This window comes from Marmota marmota, unplaced genomic scaffold, assembly GCF_001458135.2.
Source record: "Marmota marmota marmota unplaced genomic scaffold, marMar, whole genome shotgun sequence".
NCBI lineage: Eukaryota > Metazoa > Chordata > Mammalia > Rodentia > Sciuridae > Marmota > Marmota marmota.
Genome location: NW_025999990.1, coordinates 30250049 through 30268174, shown reverse-complemented (window position 1 = coordinate 30268174; position 18126 = coordinate 30250049). Strand labels below are relative to the sequence as shown.

The following is an 18126-nucleotide window of genomic DNA, read 5'->3' as shown; positions in this document are numbered from 1 at the left end:
TCTGTTAAGTAACTTTAGTGGGTAGTAAAACACCAACTTCATAACTGTTGTCAGAGCTAAACCTTCTGTATGTATACCTTTAAATCACAGAACAAATATTCCCATTCATCAGTAAGAAACTCAAGTATTCTTTGCTCAAACAGAATGGATTAACTTTCTCCTCATTCTACCCTAGTTGAATGCCACTGTATAGGAAGCTTATAGTGTTCTATCTTAAATTCTAAGGCCTAAAAGTGAGAAAGAATAGAACCATTAGCTTGTGAAGATTCACTTGGTGAAAATTTTTGAAGTGCTGATATATTGCTCATTCTTTCAGTTTATGAATTTGGATGTTATATAGAGTGTTCATAGTGCTGGACATGAACTATGTGCTAGTCATAACATTGTTGAACAACTTAAGTGAGACAGAATTCCTCCCTTTAAGAAACTCAGTCTAATGGTGAGAGAGAATAATTCTAAAATAGTGATATCATAGAAATCACAGAAGTATATAAGCAGAAAGGAAGGAAGGGCTTGGGGTGACTGAGAAGGTGTAACAAGGAAGTGTGCTCCAGTTGAGTATCAGGATAGGCAGGTATTTGATATGGGAGATGAAAACTGACTAAACCAAGAAAAGAAGCATGTGCAAGATAAGAAATGGAGAGTTGATGGGTTGGAGGATGCATGGGATGAATCTTGGGGAGGGAACTACTTCATGATTGTCAGAGAATCCTTATGGCATAATGAACATTTTGGACTTTGTGTTTCGGCAATGACATGCTCTTGAAGAATTTTTAAACAAGGGTGTTAAGTCACCTTAACTCCAGATCAAATCTGTACTTTTAGAAGAACACTTTGGTGGTCTATTGGCTATTGAACTAGAAGAGAATTTGACAGGTAGCAAATACCATTTGAAGACTATGGTGAAATTTTGGAAATGTACCCTGGTTTACACTAAAATTATACTGAAGGTGGAGAGGAAATGCATATATATGAGAAGTGTTTAAATAGTGGAATTTATGTAACTTGGGAAACATTGAATATTGGGAATAAGAGAAAGAAAAGTTTAAGGTGACTCTTAGGTCTCCTTGGTTAGACAAGTTGGTAAGAAGTGGAACTCCCAGAGGACGAGCAGCTTTGATGTGACTCTGGCATGACATTTGTGCAGTTACCTAAGATGAAGATGAAGTGTTTCTGATATGTTTAGTAATGGAGTTTCTAGTGATCCTGGCATTTCAGACTGTTAAGTGTGGAGACCAGTGGATTTGATGTACCAGTGAAGTAATAGAGATGTGTAACTTGTTCTCTAGGAAGTCTTGGTATGAAAAGGAGGTGGTAAAACAAAAGTCAGAAGAAAGGAATGGAGCCAAAGTTGGTTTTCTATGTATGTATGTATGTATATATGTATATTATTTATATTAGTTGAGAAGAGAGGTTTTAAATATGGAGGAAAAAAGGAATACTTGAAAGATCAAATTATGAGATAGTGTGGTATCAGAACCATAAGAAAAGGATTATTATTCTTAAGGAGCATCCTAAGGTAAAATAACAGTTTAAAACCACTAGTGGCATGAACCTCAAAGAAAAGGAGTAGGTTTTGTACAAAAGTACAAAATAAGAGTGAAATGGTTGGAAATAACAGTGTGGAGCTGGAAAGAAGGCAAATGAATGATTATCCCAGAAAAGATTATGAAGTTAGTGGAACCTGGAGGAGAGCTGGATTTGAATCAGAATAATAGATGGGGCAAAATGAAGAGGCTTGGTAATGACGTGGGGTGTTTGGTGTTCACTGGGATGGACTGAGAAGGAAGTCAGCAGTGGAAGAATAAGAAAAGAGGGCTGAGCTTTAAGGCAGAAGGCAAGGATTGAAGGCCTTGTGTGGTGATGTTTCTTACAAGGCTTTGGAGCAGCTGATATCATGCTGTAAAAACAGTCTTAAGAGGTTGAAGCAAAAGGAAGAGAAATGATTAGGGGAAAGAGTACAGTTGAAAACTCTGCCCTGAAGTAAAGTTTCAGTGCAGTGGTTGTACAGTCTGTAGTTCTGTCAGAGCCGAGTAATTTATTATTTGGGTTCCACTTCCTTTAAGAGGGCTATTCTTCAGTGATTCCATAGTTTGTTTTGTTTTCCTGAGTAGTTCTCTCACAGTTTTGTATGTGGGTTTTATGTTCTAGACTATCTGAAAGTAGGAAAATTCTTCTGATGCTAGAGTGCTAGATGGGGCTTCTTTGAAATATCAAGGTTAGTGTGGGTTATAGCCTAGGAATTCCACTTTCCAGGATTTGCTCATTCTTTCAGTTTATGAATTTGGATGTTATATAGAGCGTTCATTATTTTTACAGGTTCAGTTTTAAGTAGGAATTGATCCTTCATGCTTACCACTCTACTTGATATCCAGATCATTGAACTATTGATGGTTTAATTTTCAGGCTCTTTTGTTAGAGTTATTCTCGTTGTCAAATATTAGGAAACATTGAGGGCACAGTTTACAGAAAGAATTTCCAATGATTAAAAGATTTTGTAAAAATATTATCATTAAAAGCTTTCAGAAACTCTATTAGAATTATTTAAAAATCATTTAGAGTTTTATAAATTGTACATGAGATTGGAACAATGGTTGAAATTGGCAAGGATATTGAAGTAGCAGAGTGTTAGAAGTGATTTATTTATAGATGATATTTTAAGTTTAAAAGAATCAGATAATATACTAAATTTCAGTACATCGTATACCTTTGTTTATAGGATACCTATTTTATATGCCACTGTGAAAACAAATATATTCCAGTTATTGTAATCCACATTCCAATTTCAGAGACGTTAAAATGTGGACAAAAGGTTTTGGAATAGGTGAAATATATTACATAAAGACAATAAAGATGATAATTTTTAATAAGATAAAAAATAGTTTGGAAGACAGTTTTTTTTTTTTTTTTAACTTTTTATTAATAACCTCCCCCCACAAAAGGAGTTGTAACTTCGACCTCTTTATTCCATTTCCATGAAAAAAACACAGATTAGAAATTTGAAGGATTGACTAAAGTACACTCAAAGTATGTCCTGTAGTTTGTGTATGTTTTATGTTCAGGCTTTCAGAGTGAATCAGTAGTTTTCTTGGTAATTAAGTTTATTAAAACATGACATGTCTCTAATTATAATGTAAATAAAGCTTAACAGAAGTATTTACTAAAAGTATTTTTGTCCTCACATAATACTTAGGAATCACACTGTGTTAGGTTTTCTTCACTGTGACCAAAATACCTGAGATAAATTACCTGTTGCTTTTGGGCTCCTGGCAAGACAGTATGTCATGATGGGAGCACATGACAGAGTAAGCTACTTGCCTCATTGTGGCAGGGAAGCAAAAAGAGAAGAGTGGGACGCGTAGGGTGCCAACATCCCCATAAAGAGCATGTCTCCATATGACCAGAAAGAAGACTTTGAACCAGGCCCCAACTCTTAAAGGTTCTACCACGGTCCAATAGTGTCACGAATTAGGGACCAAGCATTTTAATACACAGATCTTTGGGAGACACTTATCCAAACCTTCACAGACACCTTTGTCACTCCCTTTTCAAAGTTGATTTGATTCTTAGAATTTATCTACATATAAAATTTTATGCCAAGAAAGTTTTTCAGTTGTTGAAATGATACCTAAGCCCCATTTGAATTAATTTCAAACAAAAATTGTCCTAAAGTCTTTTGTGTATGTGTGTTTTGGTTCTGAGGCTTGAACCCAAACCCTGATGCTTGCTAAGCATGCACTCTAGCTCTGAAGTATACCCTCAGCCCCTAAATACCCTTTTAATTTATAAGAAAGATAGGTGAGTACAAGAAAAGTTAAAACCATCTTTTTTGTTGGTTGCTTTCTAGCACTAATATTTAAATATATTCATAGCTGCATACATTTTATCCAGGCCGCTTTGCCAAGGAAAATTAATAGTTCATGTAATTCTTTAGGATATTACCATTACAATTTCTTCTTTAGAGTATTATAGTAGATTCTGTAAGTCACACAGTAGTTATACAACTTTTTTGGATTGGGGGGTGTACTGAGGATTGAACTCAGGGGCACTCGACCACTGAGCCACATCCCCAGCCCTATTTTGTATTTTATTTAGACACAGGGTCTCACTGAGTTGCTTGGCACCTTGCTTTTGCTGAGGCTGGCTTGGAACTTGAGATCCTCCTGCCTTAGCCTCCTGAGCTGCTGGAAGTCATACAACTTTTGATTAATGGTAATTTTGAATGTGGCTCTGATATCTCATGTGTACCAATAAATTAGATGTAGGCCTTATACTAGAACTTAAATATAATAAGTACCAGGTTATTAAACTTATAAAATATTGCAACAGAAGGATTGTATGTGTTAAACATTCTTGGCTTGATTCTTTAAGATCTCAAAGTCAACAATGATGGGGCAAGATTTAAATTTCTAATCATATCTAGTTTCTTATGCTATAAACAATCACACTTATACTATATAGTTCTTAAGATAATAATTTCTTTTATTTATTGAGTTCTTCTTCATGACCATCACCATTGAAATTTGAAACAAACAAAAGAGAGAACAGAAAATTGAACTTATATCATCAACTTCAAGAGTTGTCAGTTCATGGCTAGTCTTATGGCACAGATACTTCTTTCTCATTGTCCCCCAACCTCCCTTTTTTGTTGATGAAAAAGAAAAAATTGTATTGTTCCTTTTTTTCCAGTTTCCCACAGCCGGGATTTGTATCCCTTTTAATGTTGTTTATTATGTTATTCTTCTCCCATATTTTTTTGAATTGGTAGACAGTCCAGAGGTTTGATCAGATTCAGGATCTTTATTAACTCTTAGCAAAAACACATTATAGAAGATGAATGTGTAACTTAATACTCATAATTTTTAAATTGAGCAGCATGAAAATATTTCTCTTTTAACCTTATACCAAAATCAAATGAAGATAAGAGAAGAATATTTATAATCAGGGCCACTAGATGTCTCCCACCTTTTCTTTATGTGTGCCATCCATAAAAGATCATTGTCACCTCTACTCCTTCCTGTTGATCCCTGTACATTCCAATCCCATAATCTGTTGATTGCTCTTTATTTTTAGAGGTAAGTAAGTAGACATGATCTTTAAGAGTTTTATGATTAATGATTTTGAAAGTTAAGAAAAGAAAAAAGACATTACACATTTTGTTTTTATTATACTTGTTGAGAATTTTTTAAAAATTCTGCCAACCCTATATTTAAAGAGCTTATTTGCTTGGTAGATAGTTGACAGAATTTGTTTTCAAAACTGTATTATTTGTGTTTCCTACAATTTTAAAAATTATTTCTTAATATTTTAATGTTTTTCCTAAAACCAGTTTATTCTAAGAACAGGGGAAATTATTGTACATCATTTTTTATTAAGAGTTCTATGAAATGGATTTTTATATTCTGAGAAACTTGTTGAAAACATACTGAATAAATTCATACTCTGCATTTCTGATAGTTTGCTTTGTACCACCATCTGCAGCAGTCATCCTACAGAACAGCTTTACCAACTAGTGCTGTTATTGGGCAGATGAAGCCTGAATGGAAGACATGGCTCTTCTATTCTCTTGATGCTACTTAAAAAAAAAAAAATCATATCTAATTGGTAGATATTTTGAGAATGCCTAAAAAACACAGTAGAAGGGCCCAAAATGTTGGCGTACTCCTATAAACCCTGTGAGGAAGGGATCCCTGTAGGAGGATAACAAGTTCAAGGCCAGCCTCAGCAACTTTGTGAGACCTTGTCTCAAAAGATAAAAAGGGATGAGGATATTATTCAGTGCACCCCTAGGTTCAATCTCCAGTATCCACCCCGCCACACACACACCACAAACATAAAAAAACACTAAAGGAAAATAAAAATTTCAGCTTTAAAAATAAACAAGTAACATGCAGGACATATTGTTTTCTATTTATGGCCTTATCACATTCTCTGTCCCTTTTACATGAGAAATATAACACAATATTTTCAAAGTTCAGTATCTCAGAACCTATTTTTCTTGGAACATTTATTAACATCTCAAAAGGATAAAACAAGGAGTAATGTTTGTTAAGTGCTAATCGGGCATATTGCTTACTTTGTATTACACACACATGTACATATAATGCTATAACACTGCTTTTGGTTAGAATTATTGTTCCTGATGCTCCACCTTGCATAAACTTCATTATAATGCCTATCATTATCAAGTGTAGGATTTTCATCTTAACTTATTTTGAGTAGCATTTTTACTTAACATATTAATTCAGCATATAGTTAACAAAGCTGTTATAAGGCACCACACTAAACTCCATAGAAGATACAGGAAGACTCAAATCCCGGTCGAAAAAAGAAATGTGACATAGTGGGGAGTGTTGCAAAACAGGTTTAGTAATCATTATAGTTGGAGTTAGCAATTTATTAGAGAAGTAAGAGTTCCAGATGAAATTGGTGTGATAATCAAGAATCGTAAATGACTTTCATAGAAAGATTTAAAAAGCTATTGGGCCTGGCATGATAAATAGGGGTTTTATATTGCAGAGATAGGAGTGGGAAGGGGATGTCAAGGGAGAGGACCTGTTTGAACAAAGGCATAGAAGCAAGAGAACATGAGGCACATTTGAAGGAAAGTAGTGTGTCAGTATTGAACTGAAGGAAGGAATACTGAGGGGTTGTGGAGGAGCACCAAATGGATAATAGGTTTGGAAAGTTGAATTTAATTCTTTATTAAAGAGGTTGGACTTTAGGAGACCACGAGAAAAACACGAAGGCTATGCTTTGGGAAACTTAATGTGGCAAAAATATTTGAGATGGGAATGCAAAACTACGCAGCAATTCAGATGAATAGGACAAAGTGAGTATGTCTTGAGTCAGGTCATCCCAGCATGGAAGTAGAGGACAACCCAGCCCCTTAGAGTATTAACAGAGTGGGAGATTTGGGGCTCAGAAATGGCTCTAGTTTATGAGGGCACAATTTCAATTCAAATGTTAACAGAAATATAAATTAATTGCTATGAAATTAATTTAAGTTTTTCTTCCTTATTAGTTCTAGAGCCAGTACAAAAACCTCATGAAGGTCCTGGAGAAATGGGGAAACCAGTTGTCATTCCTAAAGAGGATCAAGAAAAGATGAAAGAGATGTTTAAAATCAATCAGTTCAATTTAATGGCAAGCGAGATGATTGCACTCAACAGATCTTTACCAGATGTTAGGTTAGAAGGGTAAGTACCTAGTGTGGGCCCATTAGTATTTGAATGAAAAATATGTTGTGAATTCCCAGTAAATTGCACTTTAGTGCTGGTTGTTCTTAAAGTGAATGTTACATTTATTAAATTACTATTTAATGAAATTAAAGCATATTTAAATGATAATAAAATAATATCTCATGATATTGCTGATCTAACGATTATTCCAGTTATTGGAAAATAACCATTTATCTTAATGGATTAATAGGAGATTTTAAACTTTGTTATTACCAAAATATTTATGTATTTTTTTTTTTACAAAAAGATTCAAGTTGTGTATAACATGCAGTGAAATATGTGATCTTAAGGCTATAGCTTATCGGATTTTTTTTATGTATGTATATAACTGTGTAACCATCATCTAGACCAAGACAGAACATCTTCATCACTCCTAAAATTTCCCTTATTTTCTTTTTCAGTCCTTGCTTCCATCCCCAGAGGCAACCATTGTTGTGACCTCTCTACACATAGTTTTTGTTTTTAATTTTTTATAAATATATTTAATTTATATAAATATATTTAATTTTTTATAAATACACACGTCTTTGTTTTTAATTTTTATAAATAGATTCACATGGTAGGTAGGTGTGTATGTATGTTCCTTCATGTCTTTGAGACTCATATTGTTGCATATGTCTGACTTTTTTCTCCCCACCACGGTAGTGTAGTGGTTGTTATATGAATATACCATGTTTTTTAAATACATTGATAGATATTTGTGTTCTTTCCACATTTTGACTATTGTAAATAAAGTAATTGTGACATTCTTGTGCATTCCTTTTGGAGGGCTTAAACTTTCATTTCTTTTGTGGAAGGGAGAATAGGCTAGAAATTTATAGAGCTTTAGCATGTACTGCCAAACATTTTTCCAAAATGTTTCATCAATTTTCATTCCTATCAGTAATATAAGAGGTCTACTTGTTTCTTGTGAAGAAGATAATACACGATATTTAGACTAGATGATAATAGATTCTGTTAAAAGCAAGGGAACTGTGCAAAAGACAGAGGGATTAAGTGATCACCTACATTCTGGCTATTGAGATCCCAAGCTACCTTGCCTCTGTATGGCTTTCATTAATGCTGGCAGGATTTCCAGTCCCCCCAAAATTGGAGAATCTTTTTTAGCAGAGTTAGACTAGTCATGTTGGAGGAAAAAAACACCCTACAAAGACATTGTGGATTTTCCAAAGCTCATAGATGATAAATTCTATTTGAATCAGTTTTTTGGTCCTCCATTCTTAATAACAAACAGATAACCATGGAATACCAGACATCATAGGAAATCCTCAAACATGAAAGGTAGAGTTCAAAACAAACTGAAAAGCAACTTGGAGCAAGCAAACTATTCAGGAAGAAGAAAAAAAATTTATTAGAGCATTATACTTATATGCAATAATTGGGTTCTTTTTGACAAAATCATGTATGTATGGACTTTTTGTACTCCATTTCAGTCCTTGTTCACTTCCCTTCTCCCTCTCCCTGTTCTCCTTCTTCTACTCTACTGATCTTCCTTTCACACATTTACTTATTTATTTATTTTTGATTTGGTGCTTTCTACTTATAAAGATGGAATGAATTCCCTATGGTATGTTTATATGTGCACATAATGTGATTTCGTTAAATTCATTCAGCATTTTCTCCCCTGGCTCATCACTCCCTTCTCCCTCTAACTGTCCTTCTACTGCACTGATCTTTCCTATATCTTTATGATATTTGGCTCCCCCACCCTCACTTCCTGCCTTTTCCCCTTATTTTACTGTCTTGTTCCAGTTTTTAGAAGGAATGCTTTCAGTTTTTCTTCATTTAGAATGATATTGGCTTTGGGCTTAGCAACTATAGCTTTTACAATATTGAGGTATGTTTTCCTACTGCCCCTCATGTTTCTAGTGTTTTAGTGTTTTCTAGCTTCCATGTATGAGAGAAAATATTCCACCCTTGATTTTCTGAGTTTGGCTTATTTCACTTAGCATAATGTCCTCCATTTCTATCCATTTACCAGCAAATGCTGTAATATCATTCTTTTTTTTTTCCTTTTTATTGGCACATTATAATTATACATAACACTGGGATTTGTTACTATATATTCATATGTACACACAATAAAACAGTATAATTTGATCAGTTTCATTACCAAGTACCCCCTTTTCTCTCCCCTTCCTTCCCTGATTCCCTTCTTCTTTTCTACTGGTCTCCCTTCTATTTTTTTTTAATTTGTTCTAATTAGTTATACATGACAGTAGAATGCATTTTGACACATTGTATAGTAATAGAGCACAACTTCTCATTCCTCTGGCTGTGTACATGGTACAGAGTCAGTCATACCAGTAGTAATCATACATATATATAGGGTAATAATGTCTGTCTCATTCTACTGTCCTTCCCATCCTCACAATCCCACCCTTCTCACGCCCCTCCGCACAATCCGAAGTTCTTTCATTCTCCCCCCACCTATGGATCAGCATCCACTTATCAGAGAAAATATTTGGCCTTTGATTTTTTTGGAATTGGTTTATTTCACTTAGCATGATGTTCTCTGGTTCCATCCATTTACATGCAAATGCCATAATTTCATTTTTCTTTAAAGCTGAATTATATTCTGTTATATATATATATNTATACATATTATAAATATTAAAGTTATATATATATATATATATATATATATATATATATATATATCACATTTCCTCTATTCATTCATCTGTTAAAGGGCATCTAGGTTGGTTCCATAATTTAGCTATTGTGAATTGAGCTGCTGTAAACATTGATGTGGTGATGTCACTGTAGAATGCTGATTTTAAATCCTTTGGGAATTAACAGAGGAGTGGGATAGCTGGGTTAAATAGTGGTTCCATTCCAGGTTTTCTGAGGAATCTCCATACTGCTTTCCAAAGAGGTTGCACCAATTTGTAGTCCCACCAGTAATGTATGAGAGTACCTTTTCCCCCACATCCTCGTCAACACTTATTATTTGTTGCTTGTATTCTTGATCGTTTCCATTCTCACTGGAGTAAGATGAAATCTTAGTTTGATTTTCATTTTCCTAATTGTCAGAGATGATGAATATTTTTTCATATGTTTGTTGATCGATTGTATTTCTTCTTCTATGAAGTATCTGTTCAGTTCTTTAGCCCATTTATTGACTGGGTTATTTGGTTTTTTTAGTGTTAAATTTTTTGAGTTCTTTATATATCCTGAAGTGCTCTTAGTGCTCTGTCTGAGGTACATATGATAAAGAGTTTCTCCCATTCTGTAGGATCTCTCTTCACATTATTGATTGTTTCCTTTACTGAGAAGAAACTTTTTAATTTGAATCCCATCCCATTATTTGATTCTTAATTTTACTTCTTGTGCTTTAGGAGTCTTGTTAAGGAAGTCAGGTCCTAAGCTGACCCAATAAAGATTTGGGCCTACTTTTTATTCTTTTAGGCATATCGTCTCTGTTCTAGTGCCTAAGTCTTTGATCCACTTTGAGTTGATTTTTGTGCAGGGTGAGAGAGAGAAGTTTAATTTCATTTTGCTACTTATAGATTTACAGTTTTCCCAGCACCATTTGTTGAATAGACTATCTTTTTTCCAATGTATGTTTTTGGCACCTTTGTCTAGATTGAGCTAACTGTATTTATATGGATTTGTGTTTGTATCTTTTATTCTGTATCATTGGTCTACATGTTTGTTTTGGTGCCAATATGATGCCATTTTTGTTACTGTTGCTCTGTAGTGTAGTTTAAGGTCTGGTATTATGATGCCTCCTGCTTTACTTTTCTGGTTAAGGATTGCTTTGGGTATTCTGAGCCTCTTAGTTTTCCAAATGAATTTCATGACTACTTTTTCTATTTCTATGAAGAATGTCATTGGGATTTTTAATAGGAATTGCATTAAATGTTTATAGCACTTTTGATAGTATAGCCATTTTGACAATATTAATTCTGCCTATCCAAGGACATGGGAGATCTTTCCATCTTTTAAGGTCTTCTTCAATTTCTTTCTTTAGTGTTCTATAGTTTTCATTGTGGAGGTCTTTTCACCTCTTTTGTTAGATTGATTCACAAAGATTTTATTTTCTTTGAGGATATTTTGAATAGGATTGTTTTTAAATTTCTCTTTCAGTTGATTCATAACTGATATATAGGAACACAGTTGATTTGTGGGTGTTAATTTTATATCCTGCTGATTTGTTGAATTCATTCATGAGTTCTAGAAGTTTCCTGTGGAGTTTTTTGGGTCTTCTAAATATAGAATCATGTCATCAGCAAATAGGGATATTTTGAGTTCATCTTTTCCTATTTGTATTCCTTTAATGTCTTTCTTCTCTCTAATTGCTCTGGCCAGTTTCCAGGACACTGTTGAATAGAAGTGGTGAATGAGTGCATCCCTGTCTTGTTCCAGTTTTTAGAAGGAATGCTTTCAGTTTTTCTTCATTTAGAATGATATTGGCTTTGGGCTTAGCAAATATAGCTTTTACAATATTGAGGTATGTTTTCCTACTGTCCCTCGTGTTTCTAGTGTTTTTAATATGAAGAGGTGCTGTATTTTGCTTTTTATGTATCTATTGAGATAATCATGTGATTCTTGACTTTAAGTCTATTAATGTGATGTTACATTTATTGATTTTCATTTTTGAACCACTCTTGCCATCCCTAGGATGAACCCCACTTGATCATAGTACACTACCTTTTTATATTTTTTTTGTATGTGATTTGCCAGTATTTTATTAAGAAATTTTGCATCTATGTTCATTAGAGATATTGGTCTGAGATTTTATTTTCGTGTGTCTGTCTGGTTTTGGTATCACGGTGACGCTAGCTTCATAGATTGATTTTGGAATGGTTCCCTCTTTTCACTTTCACAGAATAGTTTGAGGAGGATTGATGTTGGTTCTTCTTTGAATGTCTGGTAGAACTTAGCTAAGAATCCATCTGGTCCTGGGGTTTTCTTCCTTGGTAGGCTTTTGATGGTGTCTTCATTTCATTTCTTGAAATGGATCTGTTTAAATTTTCTATGTCCTCCTGATTCAATTTGGGTAGGTCATACATCTCTAGAAATTTGTTGATATCGTCAAGATTTTCTTTTATTACAGTATAAATTTTCAAAATAGGTTCTGATTATTATCTGTATTTTAGTAGTGTCTTGTGATATTCCTTTTCAGTGTGAATTTTAGTAGTTAATTGTATTTTTTAGTTCTATAGCTTCTTTATTTAGTTTTTGTTTGGAGGATCTATTCCATCATAAAACAGGTGTGTTAAAGTCACTTGATATTATTGTTTTGTGGTCTGTTTGATCCTTGAAATTGAGAATAGTTTGTTTGATGTAAATAAATGCCCCATTATTTGGGGCATAAATATTTACAGTTGTTATGTCTTGTTGATGTATAATTCCCTTAAGCAGGATGAAATGTCCTTTTTCCCTTTTGATTAACTTTGGCTTGAAGTCCACTTTATCTGATAAGAGGAGAAAAACCCTTGCTTGTTTATGAGATCCATGTGAATGATACATTTTTTTCTCATCCTGTTACCTCAGTCTGTGGATGTCTTTGCCTATGAGATGAATGTCTTGGAGATAGCATATTGTTGGGTCTTGATTTTTATTCCAGTCTGCCAGTCTTTGTCTTTTTATTGATGAGTTTAGGCCATTTACATTCAGTGTTGTCATTAAGATATGATTTTTATTCCGTCATTTGGATTTATTTCTGGTTTTTAATTTGAATTTGTTTTACCATTGATTCACTGTTCTTGCAGTGTAATTCCTCCCTTTGCTTGTTTTCATTTTTATTTTTCATTTCTTCTTCATGAAATATCTTGTATGTTTTGTAATGCAGGCTTTCTAGTTGTGAATTCTTATAACTTTTTTTTTTAATCATGAAAGTTTTTTATTTCATCATCAATTCTGAAGCTTAATTTTGCTGGTTATAGTATTCTTGGCTGGCATCCATTTTCTTTCATAGCTTGGTATATATTTTTCCAGGACCTCTTAGCTTTGAAGGTCTGAATTGAGAGATCAGCTTAAATCTGGATTGGTTTCCCTCTAAACAATACCAGTTGTTTTTCTTTAGCAGCCTTTAAAATTCTACACTTATTCTGTATGTTAGGTATTTTCATAATAATATCCTTTGGTATGGGTCTGTTGTAATTTTGAATAATTAGGGTTCAGTAAGCCTCCTGTAATTGATTTTTCATTTCATTCTTTATGTTTTGGGAAATTCTGATTATTTTTTCATTTAAAAGATTGTATATTTCTTTCATTTGTATCTCTGAGCCTTCATCTATCCCAGTAAATCTTAAATTTGGTCTTTTCGGGTTATCCCATATTTCTTGGAAGTTCTATTCATGGTGTTGTTACATCTTTTCTCCATGGTCAACTTTGTTTTTAAAACTATATGTTTTGGGCCAGGTGTGATGGAACACGCCTATAATCCCTGTGACTCGGAGGCAGGAGGATTGAGAGTTCAAAGCCAGTCTCAGCAATATTGAGGCACTAAGCAACTCAGTGGAGACCCTGTCTTTAAATAAAATACAAAATAGGGCTGGGGATGTGGTTCAGTGGCCGAGTTGTCCTGAATTCAAATCCCAGTACCCACCCCCCCATGAAGAAAAGATTATGTATTTTGTCTTTTTTGCATGAAACTGTCTTCCAAGTGATCTAGTCTATTGGTGATGCTTTCAATTGAATTTTTAATTTGGTTTATTGGTTCGTTCATTTCAAGGATTTCTGCTTTCTTTTTTTCCTCCTAGAATCTCTTTTTATTAAAGTGATCTTTCACTCCCTGTTTTTCTCTCTGATTTTACTCCCTAAACTGTCCCTTACCTTGCAAGTCAGTTTAGCTTTGTATATTCTAAACTCTTCCTCTGACATTTATTCCACTGTGGTGTCAATTCATTCTGTTATTGGAAATATCTTGGTTTGCTTGGGGCAATTTGTTTCCTTACTTTTTCATGTTGTTTGTATGTCTGCCCATTTAACAGTGTGGATCTGAGGCAGCAGAGTTTCTACCCTGTGGACTTACAGTGTTTCTGAAGTTTTCCAATACCTTACTTGCTGAGAAGCTGCCTGTCTGCTTTCTTGGTTTCATACCATGGAGCAGCCAGGAGAGTGACTTCTATTCTGCCATCTTGAAACCCTCCTTTATGTGGTTCTTAATCTTATCAGTAAGTAGCATTATAAGTCACTAATTTTTTTTTTTTGAGAGAGAGAGAGAGAAAGAGAGAGCGAATTTTAATATTTATTTAATTTTTTAGTTTTCGGTGGACACAACATCTTTGTATGTGGTGCTGAGGATTGAACCCGGGCCGCATGCATGCCAGGCGAGCGCGCTACCGCTTGAGCCACATCCCCAGCCCCTAAGTCACTAATTTTTGATAGTGAATAGTTTCATTATATTTAAAACATAAATGGTGTGATACACATGCTTGCATAACAGATTTTAGGCTTGATGAGGCTTCCTCAGACTTGACAAAAGTACAGCTGCTATATGTAATCCTTTTGACCAGCCATGAGATCTCAGAGGGACTCTTTACTACCATAAAATTACCTTTTTATACTGGCATCCCCCCACTTTTTAAACAATTTTTACATTTTCTATTACGAAACATTTCAAATGTGTATAAAAATAAAATAGATAGTAAATAATGAACCTTCATGTGTTCACAGCCTACCTTCAACAATTCCCAACAGTCTCAGTTTATATACTCATCTGTCCCCTCTTAAGATAGTCTTCAACAATCTCTGCCTCTAGATAATAACAATCTCACCTCTGTGAAGTTTCTTTTCACATTGTACTAGGGTTGGTCTGTTTGAGCAATAGTACAGGATATGAGTAGCAAAATGTAACTTTCAAAATTAAATTATTAAATACACTGTGGTATCCATTTTGGACTTTTACTCTTGTTAGAGTCATTTACATTAGGGTAAGCAGCTGATATGACAAGAGCAGCCTTTATAGAGAAACCTATGTAGAAACCTACGTGCACTATGTTAGATTAGAAACATCTGTGGACAATAAGGTAGAAGCAGATTATCCAGGCAAAGCCATATCATTCATATATATTTTCCAGTATGTACCTCTGGAAGATAAGGACTCATAAGAAAAGAGAAAGAAAAGAAAAATCATGATTCTGTTTTCATACCTCAAATTATGTTGACAGTGATTTCTTAATACCATGAAATACACAATTACTATTCAAACTTCCCTACTTATGTCATATAGTTTCCTTTTCTATAGTATCAGGGTAGAAATAAGGTGGTTACATTGCATCTGGTGCATATGTCTCTTAAACCTTAAGATCCTTGTCCATGTTTCTCCCCTACAGTTTACTATTTGAAGAATGCAAGTAGAATTGTCTGTTCTTAACTTGCATTTTGCTGACTCCATCTCTGTGGTGTCATTGAACATGTGTCTCTGTTTTCTTTCTTCCCTATAGATTAGTAATTGTATCTAGAGGAATTGTGAACCCAGTGTCCTTGAAATCAAATAAATTGTGTGCTTGTAGTAATAAAGGTGTGAAATCTGGCCTGTAAGTGTTATATCATTATTGGACAGATCCATGTGTCCCATTTGTCTGTCTTCTCTTTGTAACTCCTATTAACCAGGTATTAAATTCACCGAGGAAGAAAATACTTTATCTTAATTAATAATGCCGCTATTACAATTCAAAACTTGTGAGATGCATTTCAGTTAGCTGAAATTATATAACTCTGAATACACTTAATATTTAAAAAAGAAGATAGAAAATTAATGACCTGTCCATTTCAGGAAGTTAGACAAAGAAGAGAAAATTGAGTTCAGAGCAAATAGAAGCAAAAATAGGAACTTAAAAGATTTAATAAAACTTGGAATAGTAAGTAAGTATATGATAGAGAAACAGCAATCAAGAAAATAGAAGGAGTCACAGATAATTTAAGTAAGGAATGGAAAGGGGGGTTATTATATGTCCAGATCTGAAAATAATTATTAAGGACAGAAATTAATAAAATAGACTACAAACATAAAGTATTGAGACTCAACGGAGCTGTAAGTTAGTTCTTTGAAGAGTTAACAAAACAAGAAATGCTTTCCTAAATAGTAAGTACCAGGAATGAAAAAGAGAGTATCACTGCATATCCTGTAGATGTTTAAATTATTGTAAGTGGATTGTGTAAAGTATTATAAGTGGATAGCTGAACTCAGAAAAGCAGAGGATAGAATTGTGGTGGGCAGGGAAAATGAGAAGTTTATCAGTAAGTATAAAGCCTCAGTTTTGCAAGATAATTAGGTAGAGGTCTACTGTATAGTATTGTCTATATATAACAGTACTCATTATGCACTTAAACATCTATTAAGAAGGTAGACCTCATGTTTTTTTTTACCAAAATAAAAGTAAGATTACAAGTCAATATTATGAATAAAATTATTTAAGACTTTAGATAAAATTAACAGTTCCTAGAAAAATGTGACACCAGAGAAAAGTGGAAAATATAAAGTACTATAACTATTAATAAGTAGAATTAATTATTTAAAAACTATCTAAAAACATACATACATAAATACTAACAGACTTTCAGGCATAGATAGCTTTGTTAACAAATTAGGTTTTTATATATATTTAAGGAAGAAATACTTTCAAACTAACAGAAACTTTTTTAGATACTAAAACAGGAGGGAACATTTCTAAATGTGTTTCCTGTAATCAGCACATAAGATCTTAAATTTGACAAGTTCATACTGACATTAATTACATGAGTGAGTTAAAGCCAGCAGTATGTTAAATTGATACATTAACACCAAATTGTTTTATTCAGACATAGGAAGTCAGTAAAATTTACTAATTAACAGGGGAAAGTTACAAATTATGTGACTGTTTCATTAGATGCAGAGAAATTATTTGTAAATTTGTCACTATCATGATGAACCTCCTTAGCAAATTAGGAGCAGAAGGGAACTTCCTTAGTCTGATATGGAGAGCCTTAACAAACAAAACACTACATTGTCCATACTTAAAAATAATTTCAAAACCTTTCTCTCTGAGATTTGGAACACAACTTAGATACCCCTTGTCATTACTGGCATTCATTTTCACACGGCAGGGCTTAGCCAGTGTAAGGAGGTAAGAAAAGGATTCAAAAAGAAGGAATTGAGCCATATTATTTACAGTTGAAATGATTGTGTAGGATGAAAATCCAAACAAAGTATAGATAAAGATTCAAATCAGTAAGTATTCAAAAAGGTTGGTGGCTTTAAGGTCAGTATTTATAAGAAAGAACTATTGTATTTCTATGTCAGTTGTTTTCTAACAAAAGCTAGAAAATAAATTTTTTAAGTATCACTTAAGATGTAGTCAGAAAATGTAAAATATCGAAAAATAAAACAACCTACCCTTTAAGGGAAATTCTAAAACATTGAGAGAAATTAGAAGCCTAAATAAATGAAGAAATGCCTCATGTTCATTGGACTGCTCAATTTTATAAAGATGTTCCTTCTCTCCAAATTAATTTATAAATTTATTGTAGTCTTATTCATAACCTTGTGTATATGTGATTTGACAAATTGATTCTTGAATGTCACTGGAAATGCAAAGACCTGGGAGGGACAAACATTCCTATAGAAGAATTATGAAGATTTTTTTAAAGAAAACTGTAGTAATTAAGATAATATGGCATAATATTGCAAGAATAGACAAATAAATCAGTGGAGCAAAATAGTGAGTTTATAACCAGTCTCATGTATACTTTGAACACTTGGTTGAAGACAGTGGTAGCACTACATAGTAGTAGAAGGATGATCTTCTAAAAAAATAAACAAATGGGTCAACTTGATATAATTAAGGACTAAATAGAAACTACCTTTCCTCACATCATACAGAATAGTCTATATTTCATATGTATAACAGATATAAATGTGAAGGCAAAGCAGTAAAACCTTAGATGATCA

At 33.6% G+C, this 18126-nt stretch overlaps 1 protein-coding gene across 1 annotated transcript in view; it reads left to right on the top strand.

Annotated features, from left to right (window-relative positions):
- The window catches only part of Galnt1 (polypeptide N-acetylgalactosaminyltransferase 1), a 107828-nt gene that overhangs the window by 11117 nt on the left and 78585 nt on the right, over positions 1–18126 (top strand). The window contains exon 4 of the mRNA XM_015482433.2: positions 7025–7199. Coding sequence (XP_015337919.2) covers positions 7025–7199 — 175 coding nt within the window. The remainder of the gene's footprint in view (positions 1–7024; positions 7200–18126) is intronic.